Genomic DNA, 24390 nt, shown 5'->3' with positions numbered 1-24390 from the left:
AGAAAAGATCTGAATTCTTTGTTTTGTGAAAATCAGTGATTGAAAAGTAATAGAAGCTTTAAACATTATGAAGGACACATAAAATAAAAAAAATAAAGGAGAATAAATGCCCTGAATAATTTCAATTGTATTTTTCAATCTTGGCAAGAAAACAAAGAAAGATTCAGCCTCAAGCAGCGGACACAAATAACCAGATTCAGATTCAAATAGCTATATCGGCATGAAAAAAAACATGAACAAAGCAGCACTGCAGGAACCACACCCAAACACTAATCCAAAAAATAAATAAACAAATCAATCTAATTCAAGTTCTGCTGGAAAATCAGATTTAAATTAGGTTCAAATTCAGCAGATATTTGCCAACTTGCAATGACTGTGTAATAGTTCAACAAGACAGAGAAAACTGACAAAAAAAACCTTTAGCTCTTACTCTGTGTATTCAGGATCAAACTACAAAACACAAGCTCAGCATCACTACAGAGCTCTTATATAATTTGTATAAGACCATTACTCCTCCATGTTCCAGCGTTAAAGTACAGATGGTTTTCAAAATTCATTAATTTCAAAACAGTTTCTGAAGCCATCTGTGGATTTTATTGCCTTAAAACAAGAAGACAGACAACAAAACACAACAATATACAAGTATAACAATGGCAAACACTACAGTGTGCTTCAACACCACATTATTGCTCATTATTTATGTACAACAAAAGGCTTTAAACAGGGGGTACTTATTTTAAAACTTATTAGGGATTCTTGCTGATTTACAAGAAAGTCACGCCAAAATATTCATGAGCTACAACGGTTTAGCAGCTCAGTCTTCACCTGAACACAAACATCTAAAAACTGCTCCACCAACACATTCAAATTCACACCTGAGTAAGCAGAGTGTGTTCAAGGACATATTGTAACAGGAAGCGCAGCCACTGCTGTGGAGATCAGACCTGAGAGCCTCACTACATTCTCTCTAAGCTACTGGAGAAGTTATCAGCACAGTCCTGGAGCTGCTTCGTTAAACAGCGAACAAAAGAGTTCACACATGATAATTATGGAGCTGTACAGGCATATTTTGGCCGGCCGCCACTAGCCACACAATTAATAATTAACAAACCTCATTCAGTTATAAAAAGTGTTTTTCTAAAAATCCGCAAAAACCTCCATGAGGTGCTTCTCTGCTTCTTCTCTCACAAGAATATATTTCATCTGCTGCAGATGTGACCAGGTCAACATCCAACTCTGACCTAATACTTTGTCCCATAAAACCTGCCAGCCGGGTTAATATGTACGGCTTTAGTGGGTCTGACTGACTGACAAAGCTGAAAGTTGGCAGGGATTAACTGGTTTAATGTGAGAGAGAGGGAGAAAGGGAGAAAGAGAGAGAGAGAGAGAGAGAGAGACTGACTGTGTGTTCACTCTGCAGTTAAAATGAGCATTTATTTTTTTGTAAAGGAAAGATGGTGTCACTAACAGTACAACAGACACAAAGAGGAGTCGTACTCAAGGACAAAGAGAACAGGAACGAAAGGCTTTTTGAATGTCAGCCTGGAGCTTTCACAGCTGAAAAACCTTTACCAACTCATCCTGGGGAAATTCTGGGGCCTGGGTTTTTCCAACATCGCCAAATCAGTTTGACATATTTTGCTTTAAAATAAATAGGGTAAAACCGCAGTCATAAAGTTTTATACAAGTATGACATAACATTACAAAACACTACAACTATTAATTTTCATGACAGATTATTTTTCGTACATTTCCAAATTCCAAAGCCCAAGTTTATATCTTCAAATATCTTAAGATATTTCATTTATAATGAATTATGAAAAAAAAGCAGCACGTCCTCACATTGGAGAAGACAGAGCCTGACTGACATTAACAATTAATCAATTATCAAAAAAGTTGTGGATTATTTTTTATTTAAATGTTAGTTTGATGTACTGATTAAAAAAATATCCTGTAAGAGCAGCCTGCAGGAATCTTTTGAAGACACTGAGCTCTTCTCCTTGTTACCTCATGTTCGCCACCTTCATCAAAATGACTTTGGGTCGCTTTTAGTGATGAGCTTTACAGTGAGTTTCAGCTCGTTGGTTAGCAGTGCAGAACACCACCTGTTTTCTTTCACTCTCATCTGTTTCAACTGCAACAGGCAGTAGGGCCGAACGATTAACTGCATTTGTGATAATATCGCGATATGATAAAACACGATTTTCTAACCGCAAAGGCTGCGATCACTCTGTGGTCACGTGACATGCAAGCGAGAGTAGAGCAGTCAGCTAAAAGAGGGAGCAAAGACTTGGCATGCTACACTTTGACCTGTTGTACAATGGCCCCGGCTCGACAGAACCTGGCACTGCAGAAACTTTAGTGTCAAAGAGCAGCAGTACGTGGTTGTGTGGAACTATTTTGGCTTTAAAAAAGAAGATGCTGCACAGCTTCAGGTATTGTGCAGAACCTGCCTTGCTATCGTTGCTAACTCACGGGGCAAAACTACTAACCTGTATCAGCACTTAAAAAAACACCTCAAAGCCATGTACCACAGTTGCATGGCTAAAATGCCGACCACCAGTGTGTGTCAGGTAAGCCAAATACCACCCGACAAGGATCACTGACCGAAACGTTTGAAAGCATAATTCCATATGAACGTAATTCAAAGCGGCACGGGGAAATTACTCAGGCAATAACAGAGTTCATAGAGAAAGGTATGATGCCTCTCAGCACGGTGACCAAGCCTGGGTTTATGGCTTTGATAAATACACTGGATAAGGGGTACAGCGTACCCTCCCGCACATATCATGGCCAGGTTGCCTTACCGGAGGTATATAAAAAATACAAGCTGAGACTCACAGCGGAGCTGAAAACAGCTGAGTGTTTCCCTATTACAACTGACATGTGGTCAAGCCGTACAGCGGAGAGTCTTATGGTGCATTTCATTAAAGACTTCAACCTCAAAGTTTGCTGCCTTCAAAAACTGCCTACTGATAATGTTGCTCCATAACTGCTGGATGAGTAAATGAGCGACCTTTTGCTAACAGGTTTGGCATATCGACTTAAAAGATGATGATGTGCCAGTGTTGTGTTCACAACTCGCAAATCACATCAGGAAGTGAAAACCAAATGACTAGAATGACTGAAGTGGTAGGACAGAGAACTAGCAGGGTTTTGATGTTCATGGTTCAGCTTTGCCCTGATGTAAAGTGTTAGCATGTAACCCAGCGGCAAATAAATGATTTCAGCATCTATGTCCTCTTCACTCAGTGGTTGACAGTGGACCAATCTTTCAGAAAAAGTTTCTCTGTCACTTTAAACAAACTCTCCTCATGGGTTCAGCTTGGACGAAAAGCACCTGACAGTGGGTCTGCCAGCCTCTCTGTCCTGTGTGGATAAAAGCCTCATTGTGCCCCCAAGTTCAGGGGAGAACAATGCTGTGAGTGGAGTACAGTGCGGCCATTGTGTCCGTCTGTGTGACACTAGATCCCAGCGCTGACACCAACGCCACGGCTGCAGGATTACACGGCTGGACGAAGGCGAGGGAGGAGAGGTAACGTCCTGCCTGGAGTTCCCAACATGTCTGTGATTAATTCTGTAATTCTTCTATTACACTTATTTTATCATATCACAAAATGAACTCCAATATAATGATACAAAAGCCAAAACTGTAAAATCTGCACTTGACAAAGACCTTCATGTCAGAATATTGAAGCTTTTCCTGCGCGGTGCAGCTGTACGGCAGGTAACGTGTTGATTGACAGCCCTAAAGGCTGCATTAAAAAACATAAACATACAATACAAGCATTATGAAACGTGTGAGACAAAGTACTGCTGGGTAATCTTTCACACTCAGCTCTCATGAAGCTGTGTCACTCATAATTGAGACCATGTTATGAAGTAGCTGCACACAGTTCCTCAAGGTTTGTTTTGCTTTGGTTTGTTAGTTTTAACCAAAGTCAGAAGTTTCTTTAAGATTTACATTTGGACATTTGTAGCACGGTTTTGTCACACAAGGGAAAAGGTCAGACAAGGAGCTTTGAGGCCACATTACAGTTTGAAGACATGAAGCAATTTACAAAAAGGTTTTCACCATCTCTCTCACAGTAGTCACAATAGGAAAAGCACAGGTGTTACTGACAACATTAACAATGGCTCTGCTGTATTCCTCTGGTGTAAGTGTCCCAGTAAAGGCTCCCTGTGGTGGTTTTGACCGAGCTGTTTTTCTCTGAGTGGAAACTTCACAGAGCACCTTTAAATCCTGAGAGTGTGACCGTGAGCAGGACACTGAAGAAACTAAATGGAGTTCAGCCATCACTGATTTTATTATTTGCACCTGTGTTCTTCCTACTGTGACACGTCTTTTTAAACTGAAACGTCTTCAGGTCTATAAGGCAGAGTAAAGGTTCCCTGGGGAGTTTTTGGTTCCATTTCCATGGAGCATGTGGGTCTTCAGTTTGTTTGCACATGCATGTGTACTCACTCAGAGGATATATTATACATTTCTCCCACCAGTTTCATGCTATTCCTCTGATTAACAGACAGTGGGGGTAATAGAGAATAAACTGTCACAATGAACCTAGAGCAAGCGAGCACACCTGTAAACACTGAGAGAGAGAGAGAGAGAGAGAGAGAGAGAGAGAGAGAGAGAGAGAGAGAGAGAGAGAGAGAGAGAGAGAGAGAGAGAGAGAGAGAGAGAGAGAGAGAGAGAGAGAGAGAGAGAGAGAGAGAGAGAGAGAGAGAGAGAGAGAGAGAGAGAGAGAGAGATGGACACTGAATGTAAACATAATTTATATGTACAACTAGTCATGTGATCACAAGTTCAACTAAATCTGTGGGTTAGGCTCCTGATTCAGATTGTGGATTGTGATTCAACCTAAAAAGATTGTGATATGATCCGTTGACCAGATCGCCCACCTGTAGCTAGAATACAGTAATAGATATCAGATCTGTTTCACACTGTTATCACCTGCTGCCACTCGAGGCATCAGTGTTACCGGGCACATCTTTAATGAAGCAGATCAACAACCAGAACGTCACAACACACAAACAGGCACAACATTGAGCAGCTTTCAGAAATGTGTGTGCAGCCGTTTGAACGGAGTCATACATGCTCAGAATACAGACCCACAGTAAACAAGAGAGTATGCAAAGAAACAAATATGCTCTGGAATTCCTGTCACAATAAACGTGATCCCAGTCAGAAAATCAATTAACTTCCATGTCAAATTTGCCGTATTTAACCAATTATGTTTCCTCAGCCTCTAAGAACGTTCTAGAAATCTAATCCTTTCCAGTAACCACAGGAGGGGGGTCTTTGTTTCAGACGATTTAACTCCCTAATTGAGTGTGTAATCCTGTCTGTTTCAACACTCTCCCACAGCACTGACACACCCGGGAAACTCTCCCAAATTTACTCCCTTTTTCATCTGCGTATATACACCGAGACTTGCTGCTGCACCTTCAGGATTTGTTTCTCATTAATGCAAACATTGATTTTCAGACAGTTTAGTTTGAGTAGAATTAGGATTTAACTGTTCTGGGGGAAATTGAAGGAAGTTCTATTAAAAACAGGTTTAACCTCTTTAGCCCTAGGGATGCTGGGGGGTATGCCTCGCCTAGACAGTCACACCCAAAATAGATCAAGAATAGCTATTCCATGTGTCAGTAACATTGTGACTGTTACTAAAGCAAAGTAAATTGTGATAAACCAAAGGAAACATTACATTTTTTTCCTCACCTAGAATTTATTTTAAATTAGACAGTGGATAACACCATGATAAAAATGATCCCATGCAATGGAATGCAACTGATTTCATTCAGCAACTTCATGACAATGTAGATAGAAGTACCACAAAGCACACAAATTCTACAAAGGTTTTAGTGGGGATGGGGCCAGGCGGACTCTCCATTTGGACACTTGGAAAGCCAAGGTACCCAAAGTGTGCCAAAGGGGTTTTTTTAATTCTTGAAAGGAAATCTGGCGACAAAATACTAATGATTTCCACTACAGGAGGCTTTGTGCACACAACACAACGCTTAGCCACTTCCTTTACCCTGTGCATTATCAGATTGTGCACAATCCTTGTGTGTAAAAAACAACTTAATTTTATAATGTCTCCAATTTCTTCCAAGTCATCTAAATTGCTATATTATGTTGATTTCGTAAACATTGTAAAAGTTAATTTACATAAAACATACTATATACAAAGTTCAAAATACAATAATTAAAAATGAATAAAGTGAGTTGTTGAAGGTTTTCTTTTCAGCAATTCTTTTAAATAAATGTTTCTATACAAAGCTCCAAGGCCAGCTCATTCATTTCTAAGGTAAAACATAATTCCATTAAAACATAATTAATTAATAACATGTACAGAAGTGAAATGCAAGGCAAAAACTGAGCTTTGATAAGAAATTATGATAAATTGTGATTAAAAAAAAATTGTTTTCATCAGCCAGAAATTCAGTAAGAAATTCAGATCAATAGTTCTCATTGATTGTCATCAATAAAAATAGAAGCCAAACTGATCGTATATGTAAAAATGTAAACTGAGCCTCAGTGTATCAATACAGGGGCCATAAAAAACAGCTGCGGTGTCTCGTCTATTTCTTTTTCTTTTGCGCTGGATTTTGTACATTTACAGGAAGAGCTGAGGTCAGAGGTGAAATGAGGGTCAGGGTCAAAGGTCAGCATGTCTCTGCAGCAGAGACATGTAGTCTGGCTAACATCAACCAGAAACTAAGTCAGATACAAACAGAGCAAATGAAACACAACCAGGTCTGTGCATTGAACTGACTCAACATGATGACAGCTTTTCTGGTTAATGACACGCTTAATTGTTTAGTCGACTGACAGAAAATTATAAGCCTATAACTATAGGCTATAATGATAATCAATCAAATCAAATTTTTCAATCAAAAATGCCGTTCTCCTTTCAGCATCTCAAATATGTAGATGAAATATCTTTGGTTTTGGAGTGATGCTCAGAAAAAACATGACATTTGAAGATAAAAACTCTAAAAAATTTTTTTTGCAGTTTAATGACATTTTATTTACTAAATAATCAAGCAGTTAATTGATAGTGAAAGTAATTGTTAGTTGCAGCTAGGGCTGGATAAAAAATAGTTATTTGCTATAAATCATGATTTTTAATTGGTAGGTCCAATATCAATTCATGAAATCAAACTTTGCAAATGCCTTATCTCAGTGAACACGTACATCTGTGCTAAATGTTGTGTGTGCGATTACTGCCTTAGTTAGTTGTGTAAAATATCTACTTTGTGGACAAAACGTTTGTGCATAAAAAGGAGATTTTAAGTGAAAAACGTAGATGATTGTTGGCTATATGAGTCATGACATTCCTGTAAACTGTGACTGATTACAGTCTTTGTGGACCCACCACAGTTCACCACACTGCACACTGATCTGAGATCTGTCTAGGAGATATAATCTCTGGCTATAAGATATGAAGCCAGTAACAGTAACAGTAGCTAACCAGCTGTCTGCGGACATCAGACTGATGTCTTGTCGACACAGATAGTGCAGATGAGTTAGTGAGCAGACTTTCAGTTTGTCCCGTCTGTGCTCAAATTGACCAGCGAATATCTGAGATGATGAGCCGATCACTGATAACACTGAAAACCAGCCTTTCCTGATCACCAGCCGATCAACTGGTGCATCTCTAATCACTTCTGGACTTTGTGAATCAAAATCGAATCAGGAGATTATTTATACATTGATGTATAAAGTAAAAATGGTATGCCATAGTGTCCAATTCAAATGTTACATAGATTTTTGAAAATGTATTTTTAATTCTATTTTTTAATGTCGCTTAATTTCTGATTCTTTATTATTTTAATTTCCTTTCCTTTCAAGTATAGTTTGAAAAAACTTTACATTCTCAGCTTGTTTCAGAGCTGCTGGTATTCAGCTGTGAACACACTCAAACCTGCCACCATGACGCCCAATCCCTCCAACCCCCAGCTCCTCACTGCAGTCACTAAATCATTAAGAGTGCTGCACTTCACTAAAAGGGAAGGGTGAAGGATGCAGAGGTGTCTGAGGCTGTGCCTGTCTGATACTGAAGCATATTAACTTTCACTCTCATCTAAGTATATAAGTATTTACTGACTAAGTATTTAAATGTTGGGGAAAAAGATATCTAAAGGTGTTGTAGTAGATGATTTCCATCTGGGGACAAGATAAAGAAAATCAGCTGGAACAGGAAACATTATGACATCTGTCATTGACTTCACCGACTAATACTTCAATTTTTTCTGGAAGTAGTGTCAATGTGTGCAATCAAAGATACACTTAGCCTATTATTTTCTTGATTTAATTGATTAATTGTTTGGTAAATCAAACATCAGAAAATATTGAAAAATGTTTGTTGTAATTTCCTAACGTCTTTAGATGTCTTGTTTTGTCCAAAACAAAGATATTTTGTTTACTATCATGTAAACATGTTCACTATTTCATTACATGCACCAAATCCTCACATTTGAGAAACTGGAAGCAGCAAATCTTCAGCATTTTTGCTTAAAAAAAAAAAAAAAACTAAAACAATTATTCATTTATCAAAATAGTATTTTTTTTGTTGCAGTTTTGTTTCAATTCATCCATTATATATGAAATCTATCTGACTAAATGTATGAATCCAGAAATGTTTGTGCTCTACTTCTTTTGTGTTTGCAGACAGAGAGAGGCAGAGCTACAGCAGTGAACCTGGCTGCTGCTGAGAAAGAGAGGAGGGAAAAAAGATTCAGAGGAACCTTTGTTCATGCGCACACAGCCCAAAATCAAAGCGCACACAAGCCTGCACACACACACACACACACACACACACACACACACACACACACACACACACACACACACACACACACACACACACACACACACACACACACACACACACACACACACACAGCTCCACTCCCAGAGGTCTCTGCAGACTGGAGAGTAAACAGACCACATCTTCATGTGGAGATTTGCTGAGAGCAGCAGTGCGGCTGCTGTGGATGATGTCACCTGCCACTGGGCTGTCCGCTCGACTTTAAGTGTAACAGCTCACTGTCCTTCACAGAGGAGACAATTACGTCTGTGTGAAGGACAATGAGAAGGAGAGTGTGCAAAAGAGAGGAGGTAATAAGAGAGAAAGTGTGTGCGTGTCTTTGTCACACACTTGGCTCGTTGCCAGACACTGCAGGCCGGTGGCTACATGCCTCCTTGCGGCTGTGTTCACAGTGAGGCGGCACTAGAAGGACAGGTGATTGCTTTGAGGCCATCAGGCTTCATCTGCTTCCTGTCTCACCTTTCACTCACTGTAAGACGCATCAGAAAATCGTCCTTAGCAGGGGGGGGCTGATCGTTCAACACATCCGGGCGGTTCTGAGCTGGTGAGGTACGTTGAAATTTACAGGGACAGGCACTTAACTGCCTTTTGTAGCTATTAGCTGTCATTTTTGTTAATCTTCCTGTCAATCACTGCCCTGAAATAGCAAACCCCATGACACCATTTAAGTCTGAAAATACAACTTAACTCAGGGCAGCAGCCTTAGAAACACAAGCGAGACAGCACGAATCCAAAAACAGACACCGAGAAATCACACCATCAGGCACTGACACCAGCAAACATCTATGACTACTGCATCATTATGTGGCGGGCAGCATTAAACGGAGAAGTGCCTATAACCTGCAGTTGGAGGTGGAGCTTTCTTGAATGGATTTTGGGTAAAAGGTTTGAGTGTTGTTCTCCTTTTCAAACCTGCTTCCCCACCCAGTCAGCTTCCTCGGTCTGAGAGAGAGAGACACACTGACTCCTCTGTGAGCTTCTGCAACTGAAGATTAACCATCGTCGTTGTGCGTCTAAGCAAAGATGAGCATCTTCAAAAAAACCATAATTCTAGCCTTAAAATCAGCAGTTCTCCTGCTGAGGTTTTGATCACAACTGTTCTTCCTCAGGCAAAGTGTCACAACTGAAGTCTATCTTAAAGAGCTTCTATTACTGTACATACAGGATCATACTTTTACATTTTCTTTTATAGTATACGTCTAATCCTATCATGCTGACAGGGGAGGGGCTGTGGTTGGTTTGGTTCAAAGAGAAGGGAGCTGGAATGATATCTGCGATTAACAGAACGGCTTAAAACCGTGTGTTTTAAGGCAAACGATGCATCTCACTGTGCAGAAGCAAGACATTAATATACACTCCTGTTTGCTGACTTATACTTTGGCTACAGTGTCAAACATAACAGCGTGGCAAAAATAAATCAATAAATACAAAAATAAAGAGGGACAGGCATCTTTAATCCATCGATATAGAATTTAACAGGAAACTGTCTGCAGGATAAATACATGACAAAGATCCTCTGCAGCTTCTATTTCAGGGAATGTTTTCTGAGTGCCCTGCAGTACAATAAGAATGTTCATTTTTAGTATCAAAAACCTTTCTAGAAGTGGTTTCATGCTCTGCCCATTGAGCCAGACAGGACCACCTACAGCACCAGACAAAGAGCTCAGAGCAGCGTTGGCTTTGACTGAACACCAGGCCACAGGCAACCACATGCGATCTGTGCCACAGTCCAGCACACATCATTCATTTATAACAGCTTTAACTTCATATCTGTGGTGATTCAATGTGTCTTTATGCCTGTGCCGCTCTGAAACACTCTGCTCTCTGCGTGACATAAAGGATGGGGTTGCCATGGCGACTGGTAATAGAAGCAGAGAATTAAAGTCATAATCTGATCCCAGCAGGATATAATGCTGGTCTGGCCGACTAAAGGGTGCCAGGAGGAGGAGGAGGGGCATCATGGGAGAGGCTCTGTGCCCTGCCGCCCATCACAGACTTCAGGATGAGGTTAACTCAGCGCTGACCCAACTTCTGAACAAGTCAACATTTCCTCAACGCCTCCGTCCTCGTGACTAAAGCCCGAGCATCAGAAAAGGTTCATCATATAATTCTTCTTAACCCACAGGGATAATTTTACCTCCTCTCAAGTGCAACCACTCAGACAGGCCTTAGTTATACGCTCTGTTAATTCCACAAAGCAGCCGTACATACACTTAGAGGATGTGACATATTCATTACCCCATAGCTGAGTTAAAAGACAGAGTTAGCCTTGGTTTAAATGTGAAGGCCTCCTCAGCCTGTATCATGTTGTTATGCAGCTTAAATTAAACCATGGTTTGTAGGATGACATTAATGAGTGAGTACTTTTAACTCAACAATTTCTCTTTAAAAAACACTCACCATGTTTAAAATGCTAAAAATAAGACATTTTTCTGGAAGCTGACAAAATGTAGATTTTAACCTCTGTGTGATATACAAGTGTTTGTTGAAAAAGTCAAGTAGGTTTAGTCCAGAATTAGTTTTCAAGGTTTGTCTTATTAGGTTTTACTCTTTACTCTACCTTCATCCAGATAAATATGACTCTGTAACTGTCAAACACTTAAATGTCAGAGCCCTAAAGGGAGCGGGAGGGTTCTGTGTAACACAAACTTTGAAGTCCTTATTTTTTCACTTTGACTTTACCACAACATAAAACAAATCTCAGAGCACAGTCTAATCCTTAAACAGGTAAAAGCTCATCCTCGTCTACGGAGACAGAGAGCGGGAGGAAATCAAACCCCGGCTCCTAAATCTTTCCTGCAAAGTTAAAAACGGTAGTAAGCACTGAAACCACATCAAGTCGGCACTGAAGTATGATATTACTGAGAAAAAGGGGCCTGACAGTGATGCTTTTATTACAACTGCCTGATGACAGCTCGACAGCAGATTCATAATTTATGTCTTCATATGACAAATCTTTTCCTCAAACAGAAGTGGAGACTTCAGACTGACTTGTGTTAAGACTGACTAGGACTTAACATACAAGAGATTTTACTCCCCAGACAGCAACTGTATACTCACCTTACATATTCACTACTCTGTCATTTAATGTTTCACATTGAGAGAGGCCTGTCTTGACTTTCAGTGTGTTCATTAATCTGATCCAGTGAAATAAATACCTGAAAATCTGTAAATCTTATACTATATGTTCATAAAGACAATTCTACCACAATGGCCAAATACTAACTACTAAACAAAAACATGTAACTGAACTGAACATGGAATTAAGTCAGATTTAAAACCCATTTATTGACAGACTTGTTTCTGTGTGTTACAGAGGCCAGAGCTTGCAAAACAAGCCCCACACTGGGGCCTCTGCTGGGGAACACTACTTGTGTTTTCTAACCTGTGCACCAGGTTAGTGGAGGCTGAGACTGGCCTGCTGGTAACCTGAGTTTATTGGTTCATCTTCCTCTAATATAAAGCTTTGGAAGTGCGTGGTCATCCCACTGATCTTGGAAACTATGCTTCCAAAAACAAACGAGGCTGCACAGAGTCCCTGTGGCACGCCAATAACGGCTTTACTGCTTCCTGTGGGTCAGGGGTCAGAGAGCAGACCATCCCATCATTATCAGGGGTGGGGAGGGGAGGGGGAGATTAGGCAACAGGAGGTGTCAGCAGGGGGATCATCTGTAGCTGTCAACATGGAGAGGAAACACCACCAGGCAGGCCAGGGTCAGTGTTCGAGGGAACAGAGACCCTGTTTTTCCTCCTCTCTCTGGCACGTTGTATACAGACAGACATACACAACTGTGAGTCCAGGGCTTTCAGGTGGTGAAACGCAGCTTTACGTGGCTTGATCAGTGGTTCTCAGTTTCAGTTTACTGCGTCTCTAAATACAAAACTGTCATCTGAAGCTGATTACTGTCACTCATATCTAATTCTGTAGAAAAAAACATGTTATCATTAGCACTGGTTGCTGTTAAATTAGCCTGCAGCTTAGATAGCTATGTACGTAAACTTAGAAGTTTACACTGAAGCTGCAGTAAGACCAGTACTAAAGATAACATCAGGTATTTTAAAAGATAAGTGTAACCTGAGGCTTGTGTTTGATTATAATCATTGAGTATTTTCTGGCCACAGTCATAATTAAAAGATTTAGCAGAACTGCCCCTTCTTTCATCGTATTTGTTTTATTCAATTCAAAGCAACTAAAAACATGGATTTGTCACTTGAAGGTTACAGACGTATGTGCTAAACACTCATATCATTTGGTTTCTCTGCAGTCTGTTTGAAACAGGACAGTGACCAAGAAACCTTCAGTCACCTCAGAGCTGTTACATTTAAAATCGCTCTGTTCACACCTGCCACACCAAATCTGACTGAGAATGTCCAACAGTTCCTGGTGTGACTGTGGCCACAGAAACTATGGTAGATCAGATCATCTTTTCACTTTTAATTATCACCTTACTGAAAACTCGTGGTCCCGCCATGTTTTAAAGCCTCTCCAACTGGTTGATGCACTATATGTGGATTCATCAGTGTGCTATGAATGATGTGTCCTTTTCAGGAGTGGAAACGCTCACCTAAACATACACACACGCACTGATATAAGAGGTGTTTCATTTCATTTGGATCATCTAACACAACAAATAAACTAATAGTGTACACAGTTATCTGGCATTAGCAATTAAACCATCCAACATCAGTAAACCTAATTATGGCTGATTCATACTTGCTGCTTAAATGTGATGTTGATGCTGCCATAGACTTAAATCAGCCATGCGAGTTATTACCAGACTCAGTTCTTCTGGCTTTTTGGTTTTGCATATAGATATTTAACTGCATATGTATATAGATACAACGAGTGCACAAATACCAGCTGGCAGAGAAGACACATTTACCTGAAGGCATCGTGAACTCACATTAGTTTCTCAGTTTTTGTAAATAGTTTGAGTCATTCTTAGTTACAGGAAGTCCAATTTTCTAAAAACTTCATAAAAGGCATCATTTAAAAAGATTTATAGCCGGCAGTCCTGTTAAGAGCTTCTTTTCTTGCTATTGCAAGAGGTGAAATTAAGGCTCGGACAATTTCCAAAAGTTAATATCTCGAGAGTTCAGCACAAGTATTGGAGTATGTGTTTTATTTTTAATAATGCGTAATTATATTATTGTATTTTATGTTTCAAGCAACAACTCAATTCAAAATAACTTTATTTATCCATTAGGAACTTCATTTGTGTAAAAGCGTCAGTGCAAACTGACACATAGGAGATGATGCCACTAAACAGGAGTCCAAGGTAAGTGAGCAAAGCAGTGAGGGTCGGACTCGGCCTCAGGGCAGACGGTACAAACTGGAAATAAAACAAAAACTTTCGATACTATGAAAAATATCACATATGCCTGGAAATGTTGTGATATTTGATATTATCGGGCAAAGCCTATTGAAAATGCTTCTCTGGTAGAAGTAACACGTCCATGTCAGGGTTTTTCCTGTAAAGAGAATTGCGAGGTGGCCGTCTCTGTCAAATTTCATGCCACCACCGCCTCCCGACAAAATTCTAGTACTTGTTTTCTCGGTACTAAGTGGATTTGACGTTTGTAACTGCAATTGCGGCTGTACGCCACTACAGCAAAAAACATGCCACTACGGCAACGTAGTAGCTTCTTGGAAAGTTTCCCCAAATTAACGTTTCATCCCGTCATGTATGTTTTTTTTGCAGAAATTTCTCAAATCACAGATTAATTGGATCGTGAGGACAGGTGAAACAGTGCAGAGTGCAACCAAATTTACTGAACTAAATTTCCACAGAAATTTCCCCCACTCCAGCTCCCAGATCAGAGTCTGGACTGCAGTGTCATTCAACCATGTGGTGTTGACACAGGAGTCCCATCTCTGTGTCAGCGACACAAAAGCTACCCCTGAAAATGTGTGTGTGCACATGCGTGTGTGTGTGTGGGCGGGTGAGGGATACATCAGCCAGCCGCCATCTGCAGCTTTCAAGGCAGCCAGATAGCAGATAATAGGTTAGGTAAACACAGTAGTCGAGGTCGAGTGGAAGTCAGGCTCAGCTCCACAGTTAACCATTTGCATCTCTGTCAGCGATATGATTTTATTTTTTCACCATTACTTGCCGGCAGGCGGCCAATCATCACCGAGACGCTTAACAAAGACACCACCCACGTCGAGTGTTCACACCTGCAGCAAAACTCAAATGACTAATGTCTCATGAATATGCAGAATCAGACAGCTGCTACATGATGCCAGCAGGTGTTGAGGGCTCATTTGCATGTGCTGCCTCCAGAGGCGTTTAATCCACGGCTGTATTTTAGGTGCAAGACCGTCTGACGCAGGAAGGTGTCCGACAGTCGCACTGTACGGAACGTGTGAAAAAGCTGTTCATCATGAGCTCACAATTGTTGTCCTCCACAAATCATGCAGAAAGATGATGGTGAGCTTTAGTATTGATCACCCCTCCTGGTTTAAATTGATTTACCTTCTTGTGTAAATTACGTCAGAATACACTGAAAAAAAATGTTTTTCAGGGTCCTCGGCAACCTCTTCAGATGCCTTCTTTTGTCTCAAAGATTTTCATTTATGTAACTACACACACACACCAAGAAGGTTCTGGGTTCTGTGTGGAGTTTGCATGTTGGCTTCGTGCCTGCGTGTGTTTCCTCTGGGTGCTCCAGCTTCCTCCCACCATCCAAAGACATGCAGGTTAATTGGTAACTCTAAATTGCCCATAGGTGTGAATGTGAGTGTGAATGGTTGTTTGTCTCTATATGTCAGGCCTGTGATTGGTGACCGGAGACCTGTCCATGGTGCACCCCGCCCTCGCCCAATGTCAGCTGGGATTGGCTACAGCCCCCTGCGGTATGGTATCGACTTAATTTTTTTTTTTTCTCTTTTAAAAAGGTTATATAATATTAAGATTTACCTTCACTGGTCCAACCAATTTCATCAAAAAGTGAGCCTGTACATGTGTTTGAGCTTATTGCTAAAAAATTGGTTCATCAACAGAAAATGAATGGGTAAAGATTTGACAGGCTAAGCTATTAAAGCTATAAAAAGTAATGAGCAATGTAATCAATAATGATCGTCGGTCGCTGCCCTATCTGAGACTGAGGTCCTAAGTTTTGACTACACCAGCTCCAGTCAGCCAACATTTTTATTAAACTTGAACACTATTTAAACATGCATCGTCCAAATCACTCCACTGACGTCCGACCTATTACAGATATAACCTCACACATCATGTGTAATGGACGTACAGATACAGCCTGATTCACTTGATAGAGAAAACGCATCCGCTCCCATTAACTGCAGAGACAGCCTCGACATAAATAACAAGGTGGCAGCTCACTACGCAAACAGAGCTATTTGTGACTGTCTGAGGCCTATTTGTGACGTTCTACTGGCAGTTTGATGATAGAAGTTAAGTTACATCAACATCCTATTCGTGGTACCACTTCTACATTTAGACCTCATTCATTTTAGCCGAGCCCTTAACCGGACAGGTCTGTGCAGAGAGAGAAAGGCCAACATCAGGCAGAGCTGTGCTGGAGTCTGGAGGAGGAAGACAATGACAAAAAATGAGTAAAGTGTGAATGCCAGCCGCAGAGGGAACAACATATTTGCAATGGGTGTGGTGCACATGTAAGCTACTCTATAATTACATCCAATCTATTTTGCATGACCAGCTTGTTTCCTAAGTGCTACATAATGGGTGGGGGGGTGTCCAACCCTGTCATAAACGTGTCCACATGTGGTGCGTGCGGCTCCACAGGCGCAGGCTCTCTGCACTGGTGCAGATGCGTCTGGCTGAAATGCGCTGACTCCTTAGGGCTGCCGATATAGATAACTGAGGTCTTCCAGCAATGCTGCGGCCAGTCAGGAATCTATTTTGGGGGAAGTTGACTTTAAGTGTAGGCTATGCTTAGCGCCGTCTTGGAATGGTGGAGACTTCTGTCTAGAAGGAGGTCATGAAGGCTAAACACTGGAAATGTATCTGGGTTCCACTCAAATTACTGAATCACAGAGCAGCCTGTCACCATGGCAAAGTCAGTTACTAAAGATAATGTGAAGATCTGATAATTAAAGTCCTGCTGCACAACTTTCCTTCACTTTCTTTGAATTATTCTAGAGCTGCAACCAACAGTTATTTTCATTATGAAATTGCCTGTTCATTACTATTTTGATTCTCCTTTAGGCTACAAAGTTTCCCATGAAACCAGAGAAAATATGGCATCTGACTTAAACAACTCATCTATTATCAAAATTCTAGCAGACTCATGTGTTGTCTGACCACCAACTGACAAATTGTTTCACTTATTGGTGTTCATAAGTTTGGAAATGCAGGAATTGTGGCTGAAACAAGTCTCTCTAATTTTTTCATATTACATTCACATTAAATTTACTTTTTTTTTTTTTTTTTTACCCAAAGCAACTTACAAGTGAGGCCAGTCTGGTATGTGACTGTCTTGTGTGCAGGGATGACAATGCCAGACTATGTTCCTTGTTGAAGGAACAGAGTGGATGAGAAGGAGCGTAAGCCTGAATGATTGAGTTCAAGTGGATAGTGCAGACCCAGAAGTCACTCTGAAGGCAGCATTAATGACTTGTACTTGATTTGGGCGGCCATGGGTAGCCAATGTAGGTCAATGAGTTAACAGAAAGTTAACTAACAAAGTTGATAATCAGTGAACCAGTCATTTATCAAGCAAAAATTCAAAACATTATCTTGTCCTTTGTGCAGCTTTTTGCCAATTACCAATCAAATATATTTTGGACCAAATACGTCCCTTCAAGCTCTGGATACTTGTAAAAGGATATTTGTCACTATTTTATAGACTAAACAAAGACTGTAAGCTTGTTAACCGTTGCAAACAAATCTATCACAATGAGCAACCTTAACACTATAAAGTGACACCGGTTGGCAGCCTGAGTGCAATGCCTGTAGCACCACAAATACAAGTGATGTAAGGTCAGCTATGTTACTTTGTAATGAGCTCAGTCTATTCAGAGCTGGCCTGTGTTGAGCTCCAGCTCCCTCTCTGGAAACACACACTCCCCCGTCAGCTAGTTCTGCAGGCAAAGTAGGTGTTATTCATAGCTTCCGTGTGTGTAACTTGGCTAGCACTTTAACACTTTGGCTAACACTTAAAAAGACGAGCAGCGTATGCAGGGAAGTAATACAGCGTGATGTGCGCTCCCCTCAGGCCATTTCTCCAACAAAAGAATGAGGATGATAGAAGGAGGATGCAGAGCTGGATGGAAACACAGGTCACGGCCAATACTCATCACTCCAGACAAAGAAACAAAGAATAACCCAGCCTCCCTTCTGGCACAGCAGGAGATTTTAGCCGAAAAACTGAAATTTTGAAAGCTTTGACTGAGGTTTTCAAATATTCAGGGTTGCTAAGATCATCAGTCCACATAAAACAACCATGAGTACTGGTTCCTGCTGGTTTTTTTAACTATTGCACCTGATCCCCATCCATCACTGTACTGTACCGAGAAAGACTGTTATTCATGGGCTCAACATGGCTGCCTCTGCTGTTAATCACGTTGTTCTGAGAGCTGTTCCCTGATGCAACTAAAGCAGAGGGGGTTATATAATTAGATTGTTGTATTCTATGTTTCAGGTTTTTATTTTATAATATTTAATTACAGTATTGTATTTTGTGTTTATATTTCAGGGGTAAGCAATGCTGCCACGAAACTGCAGTTCAGTTTTATTTGTCACATGACAAGGTTCAATAAGCCAAACCATGAAATGAGGGTCGGACTCAGCAGCAGGGCAGACTGGACAAAACAGCAAAAAAAAAAAGAAGTATTAATAGTATTTTTAAAAGTTTTTTCCCCCAATATTATGAAAAATATGACGAGAAATATCATGATATACGACATTATCAAATATCGGCCGTGGCCTATAATGCAGTAAATATATACCACTGTCATATATATGTCCAGCAGCTCTGGGAAGAACCTTCAGTTACATGCAGTGATATGGGGATTCACATTTCCTCTGTTCTGACTGAGTTTTTGTGTCTACATGAAACAGACATTATGTGTATAGTGTTTCATATGGACTGGCAGAACACACATTCCGGCCTCATACCACCAGCAGGTGTTTAACACAGTAATCATCCTAAAGAAGCCCCCAGTGTGTGAAAGTGTGAAGCTGTAACAGCACAGCTGGGTATAAATATTACACTGGACTCACAGTCAGAACAATGGGAGGAAACAGAGAACAGCTACAGACAAACACACACTTATATACACACACGGATTCACAGGACCATGGGTCAGCAGCTAACTCCTGACAGACTGACTTGGCTCAGTGGATGTGAACAAAGCACGAGGTCTGGAGAGGCTTTAGACCCCGTCGGGGCTTTTGTGTTTGCACGGTGCTGCCATGGGTGATGAACACGCATCTAAATGTCCCATATCTGAGCTCCCACTGGTCCTCTGCCAGGGCTCTACTGGCCATGCCCATGTTACTAGAACTGTCTGTCCAAATAAGTTTTTCACTGTTAAACTTTCCATGTCTCTGCATCCAAAACGTCATGTTTTGTACTCAAAATGATTTTATATAGATTAGATTTATAGATATAGATTTTATATATAAACTTTACTTTTTACTCAACATTCAAAATAAGCCTGTTATGTCTATATGCAGGCTGTTAAGCTAAAACCTTCTCACTGTCACAGTTCACTGTTTTGGGGGGTTTTAGCAGTTTTCCAATCTGCACCTTACTTTTCCTCTCAGTTGAGAGGCCCCCAGCCTCTGTTTGTACTTTAAACCCCCCACAGCTATTGTCAGCTGTTGTCTCTTGTCAACTGAGTTAAGGCCTGTGCTGGTTCTTTAAGTAATAGTAGATATCTGCTCTAATCGTGCGGCTCATTTTAACAAGCTTTTTCTACCACAGTTAACCCTGTCTCTACAGTTGGCTCATGAGCTGCAACCTGGGGCTTAGACTTAGCGAATTATACCAGTTGCTGCATGCCTCCAAGTCATTACATTAAAGTATGCCTGTAACTTAAGCCTTAAGAGGTTTAGGGACCTATTTAATTTCATTATCATCATTGTTTTGTCCTTCAGCTGAGCATCAAAATGAACAAGTCCTTGCAGCGGAAAAAAGGAAAAGAAGCTGGATTTCCTTATTGAGATATGTCTTTTGATTTCACAGTCTGCTTCATGTTATTCAGCTCTTAATGAGTTTGGCAACAGCAGTGAAACCGTTGCACAGTAAGTTGTTAGAGCAGATATAAACATAGATCAAATCACTCCCTCTCTCTTCGATCCTCACTACTCATCTGTCACCACCTTCAGAATAAATGATAGCTGCCCTTGGTTTGTAGTGTAACAATAATCGCTCCAGCAGGCAGGTTCAGCAAGTCTTCAGTTCCACCTAAGCCCTTTCCCTCAATGTACACCTACCATTCAAGACAAGCCATTGTGACGTCTTACACTGTGCAAATAAGCAGCCTAAGTACAATCTATGTACTGTAGCCAGAGAGGTGTGCTGTGTAACAATTCACCAACAATACCCACCATTTTGGTGCATGGGTAATCACGTTATGGAAGCAAATGCACGTTTAAAGCAAATGTCTTGAGCGCTGTGCTCCTTTGAGGAGGTTTGAAAGAACAGGGCCGCCTGTGTTGAGATAAGCTTAAACCCATTGAACAACCTCCACCAGGCCCCTCAGTCCTTAAAGCGACCCTGCTTAAAAGGTAGGAAACAATCTAGGCTCAGGTATTATGGCTCAAACTGCACCTTGGAATTGCTGGTCTCTCAGATAAGCTCAGCACTTTTTCCACTGCATTACATTTTAGGCATTTTCTTGACACAGAGCAGCTCACGTGCAGTGAGGAGTGAGCAAACACATGCATCTGGGAACTAGTTTATTTGGAATTGAAGCAGCTGAAAGAATGAGCTGTCACACCCGAATTGACCTGGTTGTACACATGCACGGTGAGACTTGTCGACAGTCTTGACAAACTATTTTGCCAGTTGGTAGCAGTTAAAACATGCCACTGCAGACCCATCTCTGGGACTGGGTGTCACAGAGGAGAAAACACTGGTTTATATCCTGAATGCTTCAAATCTGTAGATTATCAGCAGAGGTCTAAAGCCTGAAATTACCCCACGCACTTTGCTGAGAAAGATTAACTGTGCTTTTCTGCGTAGGTTTTGAGAAACAACTGGTTTTGACAAATTGAAATGTAGTGTGCTAAAATCAGAGCTGTAATTTTACTTCTTGGAACCAGAGCACAAAATATCCACCTCTCACTGGATGAATGCTGTCCACACTTTTCCTGCAATTTACAGTAAGGCTGTAATTGAGGCTGTAATTTGTGGTCTTATTTTGATGCATTGCAACATCAACTCTGTTGCCAGTTTATCAGGTTTATCAGGCTGAAACAGAAGCAGCAGTCTAACACAGCACTCCTGCCAAAAGATAATCCAACCTTTGTGAAGGTTATAATGTTCCATTATTGTTGAATCTGCTCGACAGGTGACAGGTGTTTCTATTTTATGTGTAACAGGTGTTTGTATCTATGTTGCCCTTCCCATTTCATTGAGGGTAGGCTTAATAACAGAAGCTCCTCTCTGTACAACTCAACACATCTTCCACAATGATCATACAACTGAATCAACACCTCTCTAAAACAGTCTCAGTCAAAACTGATCATTATAACCTTCATGAATGTGGATTAATGCAGGACTATTGTATTAGACTGCATTAGATTTAGCTAGGTGTACCTAATAAACCGGCAAGTAGATCTGCAACAATTCACCCATTGGTTGATCGACAGAAAATTAATCAGCAACTCTTTTGAGGACTCATTAATCACTTTTTTAAGAAAAATAATTTAAAATAAAGATTATTCTGGTCTCAGCTTCTGAAATGTGAATATTTTCTGGCTGCATTTGAATTTGAGGATGTCACCTTGGGCTTTAGGAAAAATGATGGACATTTCTAACCATTTTCTCACATTTTATAAACCAAATGACTAACTGATTATTTCAGACCATATCAGCAGATTAACTGATAATGAAAGTAAGTGTTGCAGTTACAGCCCATCTGGCAAGAGATTTTATTCTAAAGGTGTGGTCTAAAGTCCAGTTAATTGTACAATTGTATTGTGTAGCATTACATCAGTACAGGACGTGGCACTCTTTAAATCCACACTCAGATACTCTGTCACACTCGTTACACAGGTAATAGAGATCATTGATTTGTGGTGTGCACTGTGCAGGTTGCTCCAGGCACTGTTTTGTAATTAACTGCTGTACATTCACCCTCGTCTTCTGTATATGATCTGCTGTGTTTCAATTAGACCTGGTGATTTTGTACATCCTATGATGACTCTTGCCCTCTTTCAAAACAAACTGACATCTATTATCAGTGTCAACATTGATGTCTCAGCCTCTTTTATGACAGATTACTCCCTCAGTAACTGTTGAATCTATAAAAATGAACAATATTTATCCTCACTTCCTTATTTTCTACAATAAAAGCTTCACTGTAAATGTCTCCATATCAACTATCAACTGTTTGGCTATCTTTCGAACAGCAACAAATCCACTACTACCGAACAACAAAAGCAGCCCACGCATGTCAGCTGCATCACCAGCAGCATCAAAACGTTGAGTTCCCCCCCCCTTCAAAATGGGAACTGGAATCAGGAAGCTCTGGACAAACATGCTCATCACACACAATGATGATGCACTTTTGTGAACAAGTGCACATGAGGGTGAGTACTGGGCACAAATTAGCACATGCATGGAAAAGTTGGAAAACACACAAATATAGAGGAAAGAGAGGAGATGTGTGCAACAATTTAGCCATTATCATTTCTATAATGATCTCTGAATGGGCTTGAATGAGAGACACAGAGAGACTGGTTTCCCATTATGTCACTGTGCCACCTCACCAGTTGGGTGGGAGCGGCCTACTTCAGAACAACAGCACACATTAAGTGCATGAACTTGGAGGAAAGAAAGCCTGATTCTGTCTCTGTGCTGAAAAAAGAGGCTTTAATCACTGAGAGCCATGACTGGGCTGTGGACTAAATGTCTGCAAACAAAGAGCAGACTTGACAGCGTTACAGGAGCTGCACTGAACCGGTCCACTGTCCTTTCCTTGAAACCTGGCTGTCAGTGAAGCTGTTCTTTCATCGATTAACTGTCTCTCTGCAGGAGGCTTTGAGGAGAGGCCAGGCTTCTGGAGAAAAACAGGCCGATTGTCTCTCTCCTACCCTCTCTTTTGTTTCTTCCTTTCTTTGATAGCCAAGCCTTTACAATAGGCATCATCCTTCCCAATGCATTCAGGTGTGTGGAGAACACGGCCCATGCGTGTACACCTGTGCAATGAGTGTGATGCTTTGTATTTCTGCTATGTCCACACACAGAAAACCGGCTGTGCATCACACTTTGAGAAACTGCAAATCCTAGCCAAAGGGAAGCGCCGACACACCGAGAATGTGTCCTTATAAGCCGGTGGCAGCATCAGGAGGTGCCTGGCTGGAACTGGGTCACCGTGCTAAAATGAAATGAGGCTGATAATTTATAGATACAGTGTGTGTGTATTAGCAGATGCTGCTGTTGACCTGTGAGTGTTTGCTACGCCCGCGGCACTGACTGACAGGTGGCACTGGGTAATTAAGACACAGATACGCATTTACCAGTTGATGGAGAATTAAAAGACATTTTCGTGACTTACCTCAGTGCCACGCGGACTGAGCTTTCATCCTGCCCCGTCGTCATGGTTCCTCATGCAATAATAGGTGGAAAAGGAACAAAAACCGGATTTATTTGTCTTGGCTGCTTGCCCCTGGCAAAACAGCGAGAAAAAAGTGCGCACTCCCCGAGCAACGCAGCTGCTCACCTCGACTTGAGCGCCGCCATTTCAAAACAAACAAAAAAAAATGATCTCAGCGGTGTTTTAACCATGATATCAGCGAGGAGGTGAGCGGAAAGGTAAGGCGGTGTGTCCGCATGTCGCGTTTACGTGCGCTGCATCTCTGCGCAGTTCGGCCCAGATGCTTCAGCTCCAGCCCACATGCACACTACTGCCGCCACCGTCGCCGCTCATGCCGCTCAGTGAGCCATTGCCGCGCGTGCGCGCGCACAGACACATACACACATTATAAACACACGTATGCGCGCGACGCCGTGCCTCTCTCGGCTCCGTTTACGCACCGGGGAGGAAACCGCAATGCGTCAGCAAGCCACGCCCTCTCCGGAGCACCGGCTGCGAGATGACGTCATAACAAGGGTCTCATGCACATTTTATCAGAGTAGTGATGACAGCTACACTTATATTTTGTAACGAATAATTACATGATGTAGGTTAAACCATGCTCTTATATGGGTGTAGTCTTCACACCTTGAATATGTGATTAATTAAACTATCAGGAAAATTACACAAACATAAATCCAGTGGTGGAAGAGATATACAGGTCCTTTACATATAAGTAAAAATACTTATACCACTAGAGCTGCAACAATCAGCTGATTATTCCATCAAGACAAAATTAATTAGCAGCTATTTTAATAA

The 24390-nt window shown here is 41.2% G+C and overlaps 1 protein-coding gene across 6 annotated transcripts in view; it reads right to left on the bottom strand.

Annotated features, from left to right (window-relative positions):
* The window catches only part of kif21a (kinesin family member 21A), a 59408-nt gene extending 35433 nt beyond the window's left edge, over window positions 1-23975 (bottom strand). For 3 of the 6 annotated variants that reach the window (XM_056386813.1, XM_056386814.1, XM_056386815.1), the window contains exon 1: window positions 23554-23975. In XM_056386813.1, the coding sequence (XP_056242788.1) occupies window positions 23554-23597 (44 nt within the window). In that variant the 5' untranslated portion in view covers window positions 23598-23975. The remainder of the gene's footprint in view (window positions 1-23553) is intronic. The other 3 variants (XM_056386817.1, XM_056386816.1, XM_056386818.1) reach the window with 3 other exon arrangements.
* Window positions 23976-24390: the final 415 nt, after the last annotated feature.

This window comes from Seriola aureovittata, chromosome 10, assembly GCF_021018895.1.
Source record: "Seriola aureovittata isolate HTS-2021-v1 ecotype China chromosome 10, ASM2101889v1, whole genome shotgun sequence".
NCBI classification, from domain to species: domain Eukaryota; kingdom Metazoa; phylum Chordata; class Actinopteri; order Carangiformes; family Carangidae; genus Seriola; species Seriola aureovittata.
The sequence above is the reverse complement of the archived record's forward strand: the minus strand, read 5'-3'. Positions and strand labels throughout refer to the sequence as shown.